Here is an 18,119-nt window from a genome sequence, read left to right on the forward strand (position 1 = left end):
GTCACAACTCAGGGAAAAGCTGGGGTCTGGGAACCCCGGGAGGACTGAGCGCCCATTTCCAGGCAAATCCTCTAAGAGGTGTCAGAGGCTGCCTGCCCCCGAGCTAAATTAGCCAGAGCTGTGACTTATATAACTTCCTGTAATTGCCCCGGGGCTGGCTGTGGCTGAGGCCCCAGACCCACCTGCTCCTCCTCTTTGCTGAGCAGGGGGTGGGGTGGGGGGTGGGGGTTGCCTTGTGCTTTTGGGCTCGGTGGGCCCGGTCAGTGTTTCTAACCGAACCTGCAATGCCGTTTTGAACAGAAGCCGCCAGCGTCTCCCGGGAAGATGGGGAACTCGTACGCGGGGCAGCTGAAGAGCACGCGGTTCGAGGAGGTGCTGCACAACTCCATCGAGGCCTCGCTGCGCTCCAGCAGCCTGGTGCCCCGGCCCGTCTTCTCGCAGCTCTACCTGGAGGCCGAGCAGCAGCTCTCGGCCCTGGAAGGTACGGCCGCGTCTGTCCCATGCACCCGCGTCTGTCCCCGCACGTTGGCCGGCGAACCCCACGCCCTCTCCCCTCCGCTCTGTGGGGGATGTGGAGTCAGGCAGAAAAGAATTGTTGGGAGAGGACCGTGGAGCAGACGTTCTCACTCGGCTCACGCTGAAGGAGGTTGCAGCCTAAGGTTGCAGCGAATGGAATTGGGGCTGGGAGGAGAGGGGAAGAGGGTGCGTTCGAATCGGTGTGACTCATGAAAAGGTTTGGAGCAGGAATTTTAACGTGCTTTGGACCCTCAGCTACTTTCCCCCTCTTTGTCCTTGTGATTCGTGGCCATATCTTTGCAAAGCAGTGCAGGCAGTCTCTCTGGCGATAGCAGGTGGGAATGGGTCCCCTGGAAACGTAAAAACCCAGAACAAACCTTCATGGACGTCATGTGTGCCAGGAATGACTGCATTATCTCCAGGCCCACGGACAGCGAGAGGGTCACTGAATTACCCAGAGAATAAAGGGGCGGCATTTTCCGGTCTTGAGTTTGCATTTTTACAGCCGGGTGTTGTCCTGGCAAAAGGGAGCCCACGGCAACCCATGGCACGAGACGGTTCCTGTGATGAACGCTCTTTCTGCCGTGTATGGCCTTCACCTGAGTTACCTGCAGACGGCACTGAGCGACTGAGGGGACACGGGGCTGTGGTTTAAATCCACCACCGGTTAACTAATTGGATAAGAAAGCCTGCCGCGTGCCAGGTCCCGTGTGGGGCTGGTCATGATGTGTGCGTGTGTCAGTGTGCATGTGGACCTGTGTGCGAATGTGTACGTGTGTATGGACGTGTGTGTGGGGGGCGGGGGGGCAGGGGCAGGCAGGTGGAAGGCTGCATATCGGGAACAGTGGGGCACGGATCTGCTGTGTGATCCCTCAGGCCCCCTTAGCCCGGCGGGAGGGGTTCCCGTGTCCCCCTTTATCGCATCCTCACTGGATTCACCTTGTGGGGAGCAGCTAAGCGCCTGAGCGGACTGGACCTGGGCCTGAGAGAAACTAGGTTGTGGTCAGAAGCATGGAGTAGGAGAAGCACGCGTTCCCTAGTATTCGCATGGGAAGTGCGGCCAGTGTCTGGCAGGGGACGCCTTCCTGAGACACGTGGGAGACAGACATCACGGGAGAATGTCCTACAGACCGTTTGGCTGGCGGAAAGGCTTGGGACATACGCAGGAAAGGGTGGCCCTTAGCTTCTCGCAGCCGCGGAAGGCTTGCTGCTAATGACGAATTAACGAGAGCAATAATGATCAATAATGTAGTTCCTTGGGAGGGCACCTTCACCTCCACCACTGAAGGAGCTGAACCCCGGGGTTTGGGAAGATGGCACGATGGTTTGCTGGATGTATTGGAGGATGCTCACGTGGGGAGAGAGAGGAGGGTCCCCTCAGCTTCCTTTATGTCTAAGATCTCCGCCGACCCTCGCGGCCTCTAACGGGAGGCTGCCTCCCGGACGTTCTAACTGCTCGGGTGCCCCCTCTGCCCACCGGGCGCTGGGCAGGTGACACTGTCCAGGGACGGTTTCGAACCCCCCGCCTCCCCCCCCAGTGCCCCGTGTTGAGTGCTGAAGGCTCCCACCAGCTGTTGGCCCCCGGTTCTGCCCTCCTGTTGGCATGAAGACCAGAGGGGCCTCTTGCTTTTCCCATCTGCCCGGCAGACGGGAGAGAGGGCTTCGGGGATTCTGTTTTCCTAGTCGGGGAGTGAGAGGTGGGCAGGGGTCCTCTTTCCGGTTTGCTGACTGTCGCCACCTCTCCAGCCCCGGCTCCTGCCTCGTAAACCGGCTGCAGGCCGAGTCTTGTTTTGTCTGCCTGTCTCCCGGTCAGGGCCCTTATCTTGTCACGGCTTTTCCCAGGCGACAGCATTATGACCCCCTCGCGCAGGCAGCGTCTCCTGTGTTTGTGCCGGTGATTCGGGGGGTGGGGGGACTCGAGTACTTTGTTCTCTGATGGGGGTCTCACCGCCTCCTTCTAGGGCAGTGGTTCTCAACCTTCTGGCCCTTTAAATACAGTTCCTCATGTTGTGACCCAGCCATAACATTATTTTCGTTGCTACTTCATAACTGTAATGTTGCTACTGTTAAGAATCTTCATGTAAATATCTGATATGCAGGATGGTCTTAGGCGACCCCTGTGAAAGGGTCGTTCAACCGCCAAAGGGGTCGCGACCCACAGGTTGAGAACCGCTGTCCTAGGGGAAACCCCTTGATGTGTTATTTTTTTTTAATTGATTTCAGAGAGGAAGGGAGAGAGAGAGATAGAAATGCCATATCAATGATGAGAATCATTGATCAGCTGCCTCCTGCACGCCCCTACTGGGCATCAAGCCCACAGCTGGGCATGTGCCCCTGACTGGAATCGAGCCCAGGACCCTTCAGGCGCTGCCCCATCCTCTGAGCCAAACCAGCTAGGGCGTTATTTATTTTTTAAAAAGAAAGACCAACCGAACTAAAGACACCCCACCCCAGCATGTTGAGGAAAGTGTTTGTTAAAGAAAATGCAGGTGCATTTCTATAGCCCTCCGCCCTGAATGCCATGCAAGTTTTTTCGTGGGTAGAGAGCATTGGGGCGCTCACTGGAACAGCAGCGGCCCCAGAAGCCCAGGAACCCAGGGCGGCCTGGGGACCTCGGCTCCTGTTGCAGTTCCCATGCCAAGGTCTCCTCCCTCCCCTCCCGTTGGCTGCGTCTGGCGCCATTCGAGCTCCCTTCCTCCCCCCTGCTCCCCCCTCCCCATCTCCCTGAGACCTGGGTAAACAGTCTGGGTTCCCCCTCCCACTTAGGAGGTATCCTCGGCTGGTCCCTGGCTGACTCATCCCATCAAAGGCCCTGGATGCCTTGCGTGGACCTTTGACCCTTAATCCCGCTTCCTTGGAGACTGGGTTTGGAGCGGCTTAGGACCCTCCTCCTCCATGCCTTCCGAGGGCCTGAACTCCTGTGCTTTCTGGCTGAGCAGAATCCTGTGCAGACTCCTGGGCTTGCCCTCGCGCTCCCAAGACATTCTCCCGAGACCTTTTCACTCCGATCCTCGGCTCCCTGCCAGCACCCCCTCCCCACCCTCCACCCCCCCTCAGCCTCTGGGTCACCGGCTCAGCGTGGTCTGGATTTTGCACAAGAGCGTGTGTTCTATGCCACCCGCGCCGTAGGTGGCGAAGGACAGTGTGCGTGCCCACGGTGGGCTGTGCTGCGTGGCTGGCGCCTGGGGTCTGGGTGTGGCTCTATACCTTCTGCTCAGACATCCCCCCACTTCCTTCCCCTCCCCCTCCCCCGCCTGCATTTAATGGCAGGAAGGAAACATCCGTTAGGTCCTGCCCCCTGCGTTCCCCCTGGTCAGCTTTCCACACTCTTCCCGCCACCTATGTCCTCTCAGGGGCACCAGGGGTCTATTTTTAAAAAAAATATATTTTATTGATTTTTTACAGAGAGGAAGGGAGAGAGATAGAGAGCTAGAAACATCGATGAGAGAGAAACATCAATCAGCCGCCTCCTGCACACCCCCTACTGGGGATGTGCCCGCAAACAAGGTACATGCCCTTGACCGGAATCGAACCTGGGACCCTTCAGTCCACAGGCCGACGCTCTATCCGCCGAGCCAAACCTGCCAGGGCGGCACCAGGGGTCTTGCTTCACTCCTGCGGTGACCGTCCCAAGGCCATGGTCGGAGCTGGCTTGCCTCTTGTCCCTCAGGCACCTTTAAACGAGTGGCCACGGGAGGCTTGTTGCCGGTACCTGTGCGATTAAGTCACACCTCGAGTATTCCGAGGGCCTTGTTCAGCTCCGAGGGACCTCACTTCAGGTTGTAGGCTCTGACGCACAGAGAGGTTAAGTAACTTTCCTGCGGCCACACAGACGGTGGCAAACCCAAGTCCTATAGCTTGAGTTTCCCGATTCCCAGTCCCATCTCTTCGCACTGCACACGATTTCATCACCGACCTAAATCCACTTGACCCCCTGGCTCTCTGGAGGGTGTGAGGGCCAAGTCCGAGAAAAGCAGGAGAAATGGCCACCGAGAAGCCGGCAGGAAGAGAGGACATGAAGACGTGAAGGAGAAACCCTTGTCTCCTGGCGCAGGGCACTTCCGGGCGACCCCGCTTCAGGGAAAATCTGTGCTCTTTAATGGATGATGTTTAAAGACAAGTCGGGAGATATTTGTTTTACCCAAAAGGTCTGTTAAAAGAAGTGAGAAGGACTGTATTTCAACGGTCCTTCATTGATTTGAACGCGCCCCTTTCTTTAGCGACGCTTTGGTAAATGAGGCGTCGTCGCTGTGCACGCTCAGGGCAGGTGGGAGGTGTCGCCTGAGGAAGGGTCCCCCCCTGCCCCCCCCGCCCCGCCCTCCAGGAGCTGAGAGTCTGTAGGGAGCGACAAGAGGCTGCGTGACAGCTCACGCGCAGGGAGCCGTGAGCCGTGGCATTTCCGTGGCGAATTCCTGGCTCTCCGGGCGGTTCCTCACCTGCCATCCCTCCCAACCTACCAGCTCCCGTACACAGAGCCCCTGGGCTCCCGGCCGGCGTCCTGAGCCGGAATGGCTGCGCGTGGGTGGGTGTGGCCAGCTGGTGTGTTTGTGTTTCTGGTGCTGGTGCCTGCGCCCTCCCCGGGTAAATACTAGCACCTGTCACCGCGCCCTCCTGCTGTGTGCGGGCGGGTCACCCTGGCCTGCGTTCGCCTGAGCTGCAGCTGCCGAGAACCTCCGCGTGGGTGTCCGGCACCTGCTCCCTAGGCTTCCCTGAGCAGCTGTGGGCCAGGGCGGGTCTCTGAGCCTGAGTGGCCTTGTCTGTAAAATGGTCTGTTTGTGTGGTTTTTACAAAAATATATTTTTATTGATTTCAGAGAAGAAGGGAGAGGGGGGAGGGAGGAGGAGTAGGAGAGAGAGAGAGAGAATCATTGATTGGCTGCCTTGCACACCCTCCACTGGGGATCAAGCCCGCAACCTGGGCCTGTGCCCTGACCAGGAATCAAACCATAACCTCCAGGTTCATAGGTTGATGCTCAGCCACAGAGCCACGCCAGCTGGGCTAAAAGGGTCTGTTTTAACACCACGTGCCTCCCACTCGGATATTCTTGGGGTGCCTGCTATGCACAGGTTTCACGCTCTGTCCTTTTCAACCCTTTATATACGGACTGAACCCCGGTGCGTGTGCAGACGCATGCAACCCTCGTGGGTGGGAAGAGACGTGACCCTGAATTGGAGGTCACAAGACCAGGCCCCGGCCTGAGTCTGTGCCCTTGGGACAGTCATGGGCCTGAGGGAGCCTCCACTTTCCCTCTGAAGATGGCGGCCGTGCCCCACCCATGGTGCGGATGCGAGGACTGGTCACTCAGGAGTGGACACCTGCTGGTACTCACCTCCGCCTGTCCCCTCCTCTCTCCCCTTCCAGGTGGTAGCCGAGCTGACAATGAGGAAGAAGAAGAAGAGGGGGACGGGGGCCTGGAGCCGAGCTGTCCCCCAACCCCCTACCAGATGCACCCCCCTCCCGAAGGATGCTGCACCACGGACGGTGAGCTGCCAGCCCTGCCCGGCGGTGCCCGCTGCCCCGTGTCCGCGGCTGTCCCTGTGCCCACGGCCCCCAGCGGGCAGTGGCTGGGTGCCCTCCCTCCTGTGCCTGCAGCATTGGCTACCCCAGGCCCTGTGGGCTCCGCCAAACTCACAGCCCCTCAGCCGCTGTCTGGACGTTACGAGTGGATTCAGATCCCAGAGTTCGTTTTTCTACATTAGTTATTTAAAAATGAACATGTATTTCCCCCACTCAGGTGTGGTTGCACCGCCGAGTGCTTAGCTCGAAACTGATTGGTAGGAATAAACTTTCACATCTACCGGTATTTTACTGTTGAAAAAGCAGACATGCGGTATCTGAGGAGCCCAGTAAACTCAGTTACTGAATCCCTGCTGCTGTGAGGCATGGGGGTGCCGGTGGGGAACCGCTAGGCGCTCAGGGACACCCGGATAAGCTCCTGGCTCTGCCGCTGGCCAGACCTGTGAGCTCATCCGTCCTAGCCCCAGACAGTCAAGAGGTGGCACTAGTTAGTGATTAGTCAGTTAATTAGTTAGAATCACTGCGCCCTGCTCTGGAAATATGGAAATGAAGGTACGAGAGCTCCCTTGTTGATGGAGCGTCCTAGGAAGCAGCCACTTCACACGTGATGTGGAAGGTGCTGGTAGGGTGGGCTGGGCGAGCAGGGGTGGGGTGCGTGGGAGCAGAGGAGAGGTTCCTGACGCAGGCAGGGAGGGCTTCCTGGAGGAGGTGGCCCTCCATCTGAGTTTTGGAGAATTCGCAGGAGTTAGCCGGGAAGCTGTAATAGGTTTGGGGGCAGCCTGGACCTTCCAGACAGAGGAACAGCATGTGCAAAGGCCTAGCAGGGTGAGCGGCTAGTTCGGGGAACTGCTAGCAGTGTATTTGCACAGGAGCCTGAGGGGCAGGCAGGGCTGGAGGAGTGATTCCCGCGCAGTCTGCCTGTGGGCCTGTGGGTGCAGGATGGCCCACAGGGGAGGGAATCGGCCCTCGCAGGGGCAGCTCCTCTGGGCGAAGGGAGGCCAATCCCTTGGCTCTTCGAGAAGTATCACGTCCGGCATCCAGGCGCTCACAGGCCACCGATTAAGGAAGAAAATGGTGGACTCTCCATTGGTGGCCATGAGAGTGATTTTCAGAGAATTTCCAAGAAAGTGCAGTGAACACACCGACTGCCCACAGCCAGTCCCCCAGCTCTCCAGGAGGCAGGGGCCCTCCACACAGCAGGAGGGGCCCAGGGCCTGGGAGTGAAGACCCACTGGGCGCTCGACCTCAGTCTCAGGGCTTCCCCGTGAGGGTGAAGGGGAACCACCCAGCCTGAGGGCTGGCCCGGCCCCATCGCCCACCTCTCAGCAGCCTTGAGCCAACCCTGTAAGCTCCCTGAGCCTCGACGTCCATCTCATCACCCTGGGGCAGAAGCACTGGCCCACGGGGGCCCACGGCAGCTTTGCCGCTTCCCAGCCGGGTGCCGCACACAGTAGTCCCGCAGATGTCCCGACGCTGCCTCCCGCCAGGGGCAGAGGGAGCCCTTGGAGACCGTGCGTTGTGAACGGCGAGGCAGGTGCGCCCGGGGAGAGACTCCCCAGAGCGCTGCGGTTTCGCAGCGACGGCCTTGGCGTCGTCGGGGTTCACATCGTCTCCCTCGGAAACCAGCGATAGGAGAAGCATCTGGGATCGGTGAGCAGGCTAAGCGAGGACAACCCCGGAAGGGGCCGTCCAGAAACCTCAGCTGGTCCCTTCTCCTTCCTTTTCCCCCAGACACTTTTGGACACTTACTAGCACTTATTAAATAGGAGCAATGCAGGGCTGGGCATAGCAGGTTTCCGGTTGTGAGTATGCGAAACAGTTGATTTTTGTGTTATTTATTAATTCTGGCCTTACCACTAAACCTACTTCTGCCCGCCCCTGTATTTAGAAGCTCTTAAGTACAAGACGTTCCAAGGGTATAGAGTAAAAGTCTCTATGCTGAGTGTCCTCTGGGTCCTGGGCCCCCGGATCTGTCCCCTGAGGCCACCACTGTCCCCAGGACCTCACCCTATTCCTGCCTCTCGCCGGTCCTCATACACGGAAAATGCAGGGTGTGAAAATACCAGGTCACTCGCCATTTCTTGCGGATTTATCTTGGATACATTTAAAAAATAATATCCCATCTGGGTGCATCTGACACCGGTTTATTTTTGGTTGTTAATCCTCACCTGAGGACATTTTTTTTTCCATTAATTTTCAGAGAGAGTGGAAGGGATGGGGAGAGACAGAGAGAGAGAGAGAGAGAGAGAGAGAAACATTGATGTGAGAGAGACACATTTTTTGGTTGCCTCGTGCACGCCTCCCTGACCGGGGCTGGGGATGGAGCCTGCAGCCCAGGTACATGCCCTTGACTGGACTCGAACCGGAGGCCTTTCAGCCTGCAGGCCGACACTCTATCCACGGAGCCACACCTGCCCTTGTATACATTTCAATTGACCATCGTTTGTCTACAGTTTTTCCTGTTGAGTCCACGTGTGCAGTAATTATATGGTGACACCGACAGTCATCACAGCATGGGGCCAAGTGTCACCCGTAACCACGGGGGCAATTGCATCTCTCAGGGTTGATCTCAAAGCCGACCACCCCCAGAGGTAGAGGTTGGTCCCGACAAGACCCAGGATGCCCCCCTCCCTCTGTCCGGCGGTCCTGGCCCCGGAGCCCTCGGCACACCTGTTCCTCCCCCCTAGGGTTCTGCCAGGCGGGGAAGGACCTGCGTCTCGTCTCCATCTGCAGCGAGCCCATCGACGTCCCTGCCGGCTTCCTCCTCGTGGGCGCCAAGGCCCCCAGCCTGCCCGGCCACCTCCTGGTGTGCGCCGTGGACAGGAGGTTCCTGCCGGACGACAACGGTCACAACGCGCTCCTCGGTAAGCTCCCCCCCTGCCCCTCTCCACGCTGTGGCTCTGTCCGCACGGCGGCGGGCACAGGGAGGCCTTGGTGGTGGCGGATGGGCCACCTTTGGGGACGCGTCAGCATGTCACACACCACTTATGTCTACGATCTCTTTGTGGAATGGAATGGAAATGAGATTTGTCTTATTTATGTCTTGTTTATTTTTATTGATTTCAGAGAGAGTGGAAGGGGGAGAGTGAGAGAGAGACATAGAAACATCAATGATGAGAGAGAATCATGGATCGGCTGCCTCCTGCACGCCCCCCACCAAGGATTGAGCCCAAATCCCGGGCCTGTGCCCTGACTGGGAGTTGAACCATGGCCTCCTGGTTCATAGGGTGATGCTCAACCACTGAGCCACAGTGGCGGGCGAGGTTTGTTTTGAAATTTGACTACCTTCCTGTAGAAACTCGATCATTTAGTATTCTTTTTTTTTTTTAAAACCTGTATTCATGAAACCTCCCCTACGTGCTTACCTATGTCAGGAATGGGACCCAAACTCTGTCCTAGCCCCTCCCAGAAGCGATCGGGCGTGAGGCAGGAGAACAAGGCGAGGTGTGTGTTCCTGCCTCCAGAACCTGAATATCCCGAGTAACTGCTGGGCACCCTCTGCCCGTCTCTCCTTCCGCTGACCTTGCACCTCTCAAGAGGTGTCCCTCTTATCCTGGTTTTGGAGGTAGGCTTGGCCCTGTTAATGAACTTGCCCCAGGGCACGTGAGAAAAGGAACAGGGGCAGGATTCGAACTCGGCTCTTCCTGGCTCCAAATTCTACCCTTTCATGAATGACCACACCTCCTGGTCCCGTCTCCTGGTCAAGGTCAGCAGGGGGTGGTAGACACTGGGGCTTTGATCTTTCAACCAACCACTGGCTCACGGAGACCCCGACGCCCGGGCAGAGTTGAGGCCAAGCTTCCCGAGCCTGGCGCTCTTGGTTCCATTTATCGAGCTCTTACTGTGCTTGGCTCTGTGCTCAGCTCACTCCCCCATCAGGGGAGGCCGACAGCCCAGGGAGCTGGGTTCCAGCCTGTGTGTGACCACAGCTTGCTCTCGGCGGCCGGGCCTCAGTGTCCTCCCCCACAAGGTGGGGAGGGGATGCCCACGCCTCTCCTGACCCCTCCCCTTCGCCCGGCCCTGGGGTTCCTGGGAGGAGAAGCTTGGTGATGATCTGTCTATTCCAGACGTAGCCTCGTGGACAGCTTCACTCTGGGAGCCAGTTGGATGGTGGGAGTTAACTCCCTTACCAGTTCCTTCTGCACCTTCCGTGTGTACAAGCATTTAGATGTCCCGCGTGTGCTGGGTGGGTCAGCGCACTTCAGGGGACATCTGCTTGGCACGTTTTCTGTCTGAGGCCTGTGCTGCGGATGGAAGGGCGGGAGGACTGACCCAGAGAAGGAAACGGAATAGCTCCTGCTCTGAGGGCGGGGGTGGGGGGACCCGGCCCCCTGTGAACTCTGAAGCCAGGCGCTGAATGCTGACTGGAGGGACAGACGGCCCTGGGACAGTGGACGCCAGGGAGAGAACGTTGAAGCCAGCTCTCTTCTTGGGCAGGTTCATGGGCTTGTTGTAACTAGTTCTCGGGAAACAAGAAAAATCCCAGGAAATTCACTCTTCCAAAGCCGCTCCCAGGTGGTTGATGTCGCCTCAGATTTAATTGCTTCTGAGGCCACTGGGGATGGAAGGTGTGGGGGGCCCGCCCGGCGTGGGGGGCCCGCGTTTGATCCGGAGGTGGCGGCTCGCCCGGACCCCACTGCTCTGCAACCGGAAAGGAATTGCGAGGGCAGTAAACCCCGGAGGGTCTGCGAGGTGGAGACAGGACCTTTCAGTCCGTTCCCCACCAGCCCCGAACCGCCCCGGCGAGCAAGCGGAGGAAGTGGTGTGTTTGTTAATTGCTCGCCAAAAAGCCCTGGGAGGTGGGTCCCAGGGCCAGAGGGTAGTAACCCAGCCTTTCTTCTTTTAAAGGAACTTTATGCTCTCGGCTTGCACACTCCACACTGTTCAGGTTTCCTGCAATTTCCTGATGGCTGCACAGGGCAGGACCGCCCAGCCCTCCGGGGTGGGGGCCTTGGGCTTTGTAGCGGCTATAAAATGAACTGCAGGTCATCTTGGGGGAAGCGATGGCTAGGCACCCCTCCCCCGCCCATCACTGATCACGGAGAGTCTTGTTTTAGTGACCGAATCCACAGGGATTTCGTCTGAGAAAGTGGAGAGATTACAATCCAGGTGTGCATTTCAGTTTTTTGTTTTGACGGTAATGCATCTAAATTGGCTGATGGCTGAGGCCGTGTAGAGAGAAGAAAACTGTAAGCAGAATGTTCATTTTTCAGATGGGGGTAAGCCAGTGTTCTGTTCGCCCAGCAGGCAGGTAATGAAGCATTTGTGGAATGTGTCACCCCGAACTGAGGTGGGCCTGAAGTTCAGCCTGGGCCGCAGAGCCGTCAGACCCGCTCCTTCTCCCGGGTCCTTCTCTGGGGGCTCGGCGTCTGCTGGGGGACCCCCGGTAGCCGGGCTCGGAGGCCCGCACCCACCACGGAGGCACAGCTCACACAGGTCTCGGCAGGACTCTAGCCAGGGTGGCAGCGTGGGGGGGACCGCCGAGGGCGCACAGCTCCAGGGATGGGAAAGCCGCCTTGGGGATGTGTTCGCGCTGGGCCCTGAGACATGAGTCACATTTTGCCCGATTGGTGTGGCTCAGCAGTTGAGCGTCAACCCAGGGACCAAGAGGTCTCGGGTTCGATTCCCGGTCAGAGCACATGCCCGGGTTGTGGGCTTGATCCCCATTAGCGGGGCGTGCAGAAGGCAGCCGGTAGATGATTCTCTCTCATCATTGATGTTTCTCTCTCTCTCTCCCTCTCCCTTCCTTTCTCTAAAAACTCAATGAAAATGTATTTTAAAAAAAGTGAATCAGATTTTGCCAATTGGAGAAGAATACTAGCAGCAGCTACTTTATGGAGACTTACCCTGTGCCAGGAACCCAGGAGGTGGGTGCGTTCTCATCTGGCCTGGATATGTGAAGAAACAAAGGCACAGAGAGGCTAACCGATTTGCTCAGCGTCACCCTGCTAGTAAAGGGTGTCCCAAAATTCACGCAAGAAGTAATTTTGATAGAAAACACAGGTTTATAATTAAAAATTGTAAATTTTTTTATTGATTCATAAAGTATACAGTATAGGGTTATGTATGGAATAGCATATTGGGTAAATGGCCTCCACAGCTTTGCTGGCACATACGCACTCTTTTGTTATTGCCTGAGCAGCCGCATTTCGAAGAAGAATGGTCCGATGATGCCTCCAGCCCAAAATCCGCACCAAACAGTGACACGTTGTGGATGCATTTGTTTCTCAACAATCACTCGTGGGTTTTCTGAACCCCAAATGCGACAATTTTGTTGATTAACCAAGCCATCAAGATGAAAATGAGCCTCATTGAAATTCAGCCACATTTATGCAAAACGGTCAGGGAAAATTTCAACAAAAGAGTGCGTATGTGCCAGCAAAGCCGTGGAGGCCGTTTATCCGATATGCTATTCCATACATCACCCTATACTGTATACTCTATGAATCAATACAAAATTTACAATTTTTAATTATAAACCTGTGTTTTCTATCAAAATTACTTCTTGCGTGAATTTTGGGACACCCTTTAAATGGCTGGCCCCGAATTTGAACCCAGACGACCTTGCTTCTGGAGGTTTAAGCAAGTCCTAGAGCAGTGACAGCGAACCTTTTGAGCTCGGCGTGTCAGCATTTTGAAAAACCCTAACTTAACTCTGGTGCCGTGTCACATAGAGAAATTTTTTGATCTTTGCAACCATAGTAAAACAAAGACTTATATTTTTGATATTTATGTTATATATTTAAATGCCATTTAACAAAGAAAAATCAACCAAAAGAATGAGTTCGCGTGTCACCTCTGACACGCGTGTCATAGGTTCGCCATCACTGTCCTAGAGGGCAAAGGGCATGTCAGGCAGAGGGACGCGGTGCATGAGGGAGCTTGGCTGCTGGAGGGGTGGGGAGGACTTCCGGTGGCCCCAGCAGGGGCTGCAGCGTGGGGTCAGGGGGGTCCCGCTTGGAGAGGCACCCAGGCAGCCGTTTTCAAACCGTAGGGTTGGACGGAGAGGGAACAGTCTAGTGTGTCTGTCTTTCGTCGTCAGCAGCTGCTCACACGTGGCCAGCCCTGTTTCACGTACAACTCTTCCTTCCTCTCGACTTTCCAAATTATTAGGAGGCAAATCCCAGACACCGTGCCATTCCACCTGTAAACGGTTCAATATGGACCTCTAACAGATGAGGGCTTTTTTGTTGGAAATTCAATAACATCATCGGACCCCCCCCCCAAATTTGACATTGATTCCTTAATAATCTCAAATCACCAGTGTGCTCGGATTTCATTTTATAATTTGTTTTCACAGTTGGTTTTTAAGATGAAGACCCACATGAGATTCTCCCAAAGCAAGTGGTGGTGTGTCTCTCAGGTCCCTCTGGTTTGTTTCCTCTTCATTTACACACCCTTCCCTCCTGGCTTTCCCCTCAGTTTATGTTGTAAAGAAACATCGGGAGGACTCGAATCAGGCCATTACCATGTTTAAGTTTGCATTTTAGGAAGATCTCTTGGAGGTCACATGAATAGTTGATTTTCGTTAAAAGAGAAACTGAGGCAGGGGTACTAGTTGTGAGCCTGTTGCAGGATTCCAGATCATTCCTGATGGTTGGCACCTCCGAGTGTGGTACCATCAAGCCCCCTGGGCGTGTCCCAGGTGGGCCTCCTGCCGTTAGCCGTGTGCTCAGAGACCACCCTCCGCGTCAGAAGGAAGCCACTGTGGATGCTTCAAAGAAGAATCCTGTCCCTGTGGTTCTGGAACGAAGCATAGGGTTCGTTGAGTCCTCGCCTTCCCTTTTATGGCTGGGAAACTGGGGCCCGGAGAGAGCGAGCCACTGCCCCCGTATCTCCCAGCACTGTGAGGGCCTCGGGTGGTCAGACGTGAGTCTCCTGACCTGATCCATCTGAGCTCTGCTCTCTAATACAGCTGTGCCTGTCCAAGGCAGAGGAAGAAGAAATGACACTTGCTGAGCACCTACTATGTGCTGAACACATAGTGGGCACTTTGCCCTCCTCATGCTCTTCAGGATGGATTTTTGTGTGGACAGCCATAGAATGGTTCAATCCTAACTCTCATACTGCCCTCTCCCTTCCCGCCATGGGTGAGTTACTTTCTCTCTGTGCTGGACTTCCTCGTTTGTAAACCGGGGAACCCGAGAATCCTTTTATAGTGCTTCTGGAGGTTTCAGTGAGAACATTTATCATGTCAAGTGCTTGGCTCAGTGCGTGGTACCTGGTCAGTGTGCAGTGAATGTTTGCTGTTATCATCTTGTTTACAGACGAGAAACCCAACGCTCAGAGATGTTAACCTGCCCAAAGTCACAGGAGTAGGGAGTCAGGATTTGCACCCGGGTCCCTCTGACTCATGCTCCACAGCAGTGAAGGGGAGAGGGCAGACGCTTTCTCTCCAGCAGAAGGGAGAGCCTGGCTTGGCACCCGTTCAGGATCTGCCTGTTAAGCAGATGCCGCCACAGCTGCTCAACACAGCGACACCGGACCCGCGGGGCGATCGCGGCGTGCCGCCCTGTGTGGTCAAGAGCGATGTGTTGTGCTGGGCTCTTTCCCGTGGACAGTGCACTGCAGGGCCGGTTTCTCTCGGCCTGGGGATCTGTGCCGGGCAGGAATTTGGGGATTGGGGTTCTGCGCATGCTTTCTGGGCCTGTCTTCTAAAGGTTCTTGTAGACTCCCGGGTCCGAAGGGCGATTTCCAAAGAGAGGGCGTGCTGTATTCTTCCTCACGAAGACGTTTACTGCCTTTCAGACAATTCCTTTGAAAGATTAGAATGAGGGCATGTGTTCAGCTGGTGGTTTAAACCATGTCCCGTCTCCTGGGCCCGGTTGGTAAGCCGGCCTGCGGTCCTCCGGGTTGGCCCTCCCCGGCCCAGGGTCCTCTCTCAGAAGTGCAGCAGCTTCTCCCGACCAGAAAGCGCCTGCCAGCGCAGGGGGCCGCCTCCCTGCCGCCTCCCTAGACGCTTCCTGTACCAGGGAGACCGAGGCTTCCACTGTCATTTCGGAACCACAGAGAGGCGCGCGGTGGCCTGTGGTTCCACCCCGGCTTCCGAAACGGCCCACAGCCCACATTTCTCCCGGGACCAAGGCCTCCCGTCTGTGTCTGGACAGGAAGGCAGTGCTGGCCTCGGCAAATGGCTCTTCGCATCCTCTGTCTTGCGGCTCCGTTTCTCGTTTGTCCATCATTTCAACACTCGGGTCAGAGTCCCTTCCAGGGAGCGTGGGAGTTTCTCAGGGCCTTCGTCTTCGATGGCAGCTGAGCTGTGTGTCTCAGGGTTCCCCCCTTGGAGACAAAGGGCTCAATACACGTGTTCGACGATTACGTCAGAGTGTACGCAGAGAAATCATCCGGCGTTCACTCGTACAGTTACCTTGCTTCCAGTCTCCTTCCTTCCTCCTGTGTTTACCAGTGATCTGACAAATCTGACACATGCCAAGCACTCATCTGTGCACCTACACTGACATACACAGACGCAGCTCACACCCCCACGCGGTCACACTGTGACCCCTGGGGTAGTTATGGGGGGAAAGGCAGGGATCGCAGTAACTACAACACCAAAGAAGGCGTCGCAAGGCCCTCTGAGCAATATAAGAGGCTGTCGGGTCTGGAGAGCAGGGAGGCGGCCCTGTGGGACGGGAGGTGCCTGGAGGAGTGGGCGTTCGAGTGGCGTGTTGAGTGCTGGGCAGAGGGCACGCAGGTGGGGCTTAACGGAGGGAGAGCATGTGCCTGGAGGCAGGCGCGTGGGGGAGTGGGCAGGGGGAGTCCGGGGGAGTGGGACCAACCCAAGGTGACGGGGACCTTCGCCCCGTGGGTGCTCTGGTGGCTGGTCAGTTTCTGGGAATGGTGTGGGATGTGAGGAGGACTTTGCAGGGCAGTTGGGGAGGTTCACCGTGTCTCCCTCCAGGATTCTCTGGGAACTGTGTTGGCTGCGGCAAGAAAGGCTTCTGTTACTTCACGGAATTCTCCAACCACATCAACCTGAAGCTCACCACGCAGCCCAAGAAGCAGAAGCACTTGAAGTGTTACCTGGTCCGCAACGCACAGGGGGCGCTGGCCCCCGGCCCCCTCATCTGCTGGAAAGGCTCCGGTGAGCGAGGGGTGGGTGGGGGCGGGGTGCCCTCTGGGCGGGCCACGGTGCCTGTCAGCAGGGCTTGGCAGAGAGGCAGCTCTGTAGCGGGCACGATCGCAGGCGAGAGGTCAGTTTGTGGCATTAAAACGCCACTTGGCATGACGGGCAGCCAGTGTACAGCGCCAGCCTAATTGTGTGGGCCGTTGACAGTAAATTTTAAAAATGGGTTTATGTTGACCAGAGAGAACTTGTGTCACGTTTCTCTGTCTCCCCCAAACGCCCACCCTCATCCTCCCCTGCCGGTCAGTGTCCCTCGGCTGGCGGTCACGGCCCTGTCTTGTCCCGTAGAGCTCCGAGGCCGGCAGACCGCCGCCGGCCCTGGCTCCAGCTCCCTCTTCCCGCCGCCGGACAGCTCCGGGCCCCCGGCTGCCTGCTCCAGCGAGCCCAGTCCTGGGACGAACCCCAGCGCCCCGGTGGGGGCACAGCCGGCAGGTGAGGCAACGGAGCGGCCCCCAAGGAGCCCCCTGCGTGGCCGCCTGGTGATGCGGCCAGCCCTTCAGGATGCATCGGGGCTGCCGTGTTCCCTTTCTCTGCCACGCCTGTGCCGTTCACCTTGAACTTGGAATTGTTTTCAACACGGACTGCCCTCTCTCTCTCTCTCTCTCTCTCACAGGCCCAGGCTCCGACCCCACCTCCCTGCCTGCGGCGGCGAGCCCTGCGGTGATCAATGGCAAGGACTCCCCGCAGCAGCAGCAGCTGGCGAAGGGCAAACTGCCGGCTGGGCCCCGGCCCTCGGCACTAGGTAGCGGTGCCCCCTGGGGGTCTGACCTTCTCTGGGTCAAGGCTTTGGGGGGATGAAGAACTGTCACCCAGAATGCCAAGTTATTCCCCCCCCCCCCCCCAGACACTGAGTACTAGAGGGACAGCTGCTGGGGACATCAGTGGGGAGACTTCATGGGCTCCAGCCTGTTGGGTGCGAGGCCCAAAGGGGGGAATGTCTGCAGTTCCTCCGCCCGGAGCCCGAGCCCAGCCCTTCGCAGTTGGATGCAGGCCTTCTCGTTGTTTGGCTAATCCTCACCCCAGGGTATTTTCCCATTGATTTTTAGAGAGAGTGGGAGGAAGAGGAGAGACAGAGAGAGACATGGATGCGAGAGAGACACATTGATTGGTTGCCTCCCACCCTGACTGGGGCTGGGGATCGAGCCTGCAACTCAGGTACATGACCTTGACCGGAATCGAACCCGGGACCCTTCAGTCCTTGGGCAACCACTGAGCCAAACCGGCCTTGACACTCGAGGACAGAGGTCGGGGAGTCGGCGCTGTGACCTCAACACAACACAGGAAGACCGGTAGCTGCCTCAGAGGCTGCAGCGTGGAAGGAACCCCCTGTTTGAAAGCTCCTTGTCAACAGAGTAGATTGTTTTAACTCTTTATTCACTTTTTAAAAAAATGTTTTCTAGATTTTTAGAGAGAGGCGGGGAGAAAGAGAGAGAGAGAATCACTGATTGGCTGCCTCCTGCACCCCATGCCCTGACCGGGAATGGAACCGCGACCTCCTGGTTCATGGGTCAGCCCTCAGCTGCTGAGCCTCAGCAGCTGGGCTCTTTGCTCACTTTTTAAAGATGATTTCCTATCCGTCTAAGAAGGTGTGAGAGGGATTTCGGATCCCTTTTCCGAGACTGTAAAGCCATCCGTCTCCAGCTGCCGTGAGCTTGGGCGGCCGCATGTGAAGGAGGCGTTTTCTCGCTCTCCGGAGATCTTTCGAGACGGGCGGGGCCCAGGCGCGGGTGGATTGCACAGGCCCCACTGGTTCTGCCCGCTCCTCCTCAGGCCACGCTCCTCCTCAGGCCACGCTCCTCCTCAGGCCACGTGTAGAGGAACGGTGCTCTCTCTGAACAGTGGTTCATCTCCCCTGAGATGCCTTAGACCAGTGTTTTCATCCTTGGCTGCACATTAGATCCCCTGGGAATCTTTTTAAATCCTGATTTTGGGCCTCATCCTCCGAATTCTGTTCTTTGTA

The 18,119-nt window shown here is 56.9% G+C and overlaps 1 protein-coding gene across 1 annotated transcript in view; it reads left to right on the top strand.

Moving 5' to 3' along the window:
- The first annotated feature begins 324 nt into the window (after positions 1 to 324).
- The window catches only part of GREB1 (growth regulation by estrogen in breast cancer 1), a 52,226-nt gene continuing 34,431 nt past the window's right edge, over positions 325 to 18,119 (top strand). Inside the window, 6 exon segments of the mRNA XM_006102349.3 lie at positions 325 to 481; positions 5,878 to 5,997; positions 8,721 to 8,897; positions 15,935 to 16,117; positions 16,448 to 16,591; positions 16,773 to 16,901. Of these exon segments, the coding sequence (XP_006102411.1) occupies positions 325 to 481; positions 5,878 to 5,997; positions 8,721 to 8,897; positions 15,935 to 16,117; positions 16,448 to 16,591; positions 16,773 to 16,901 (910 nt within the window).

Source organism: Myotis lucifugus, unplaced genomic scaffold, assembly GCF_000147115.1.
Source record: "Myotis lucifugus unplaced genomic scaffold, Myoluc2.0 scaffold_409, whole genome shotgun sequence".
NCBI lineage: Eukaryota > Metazoa > Chordata > Mammalia > Chiroptera > Vespertilionidae > Myotis > Myotis lucifugus.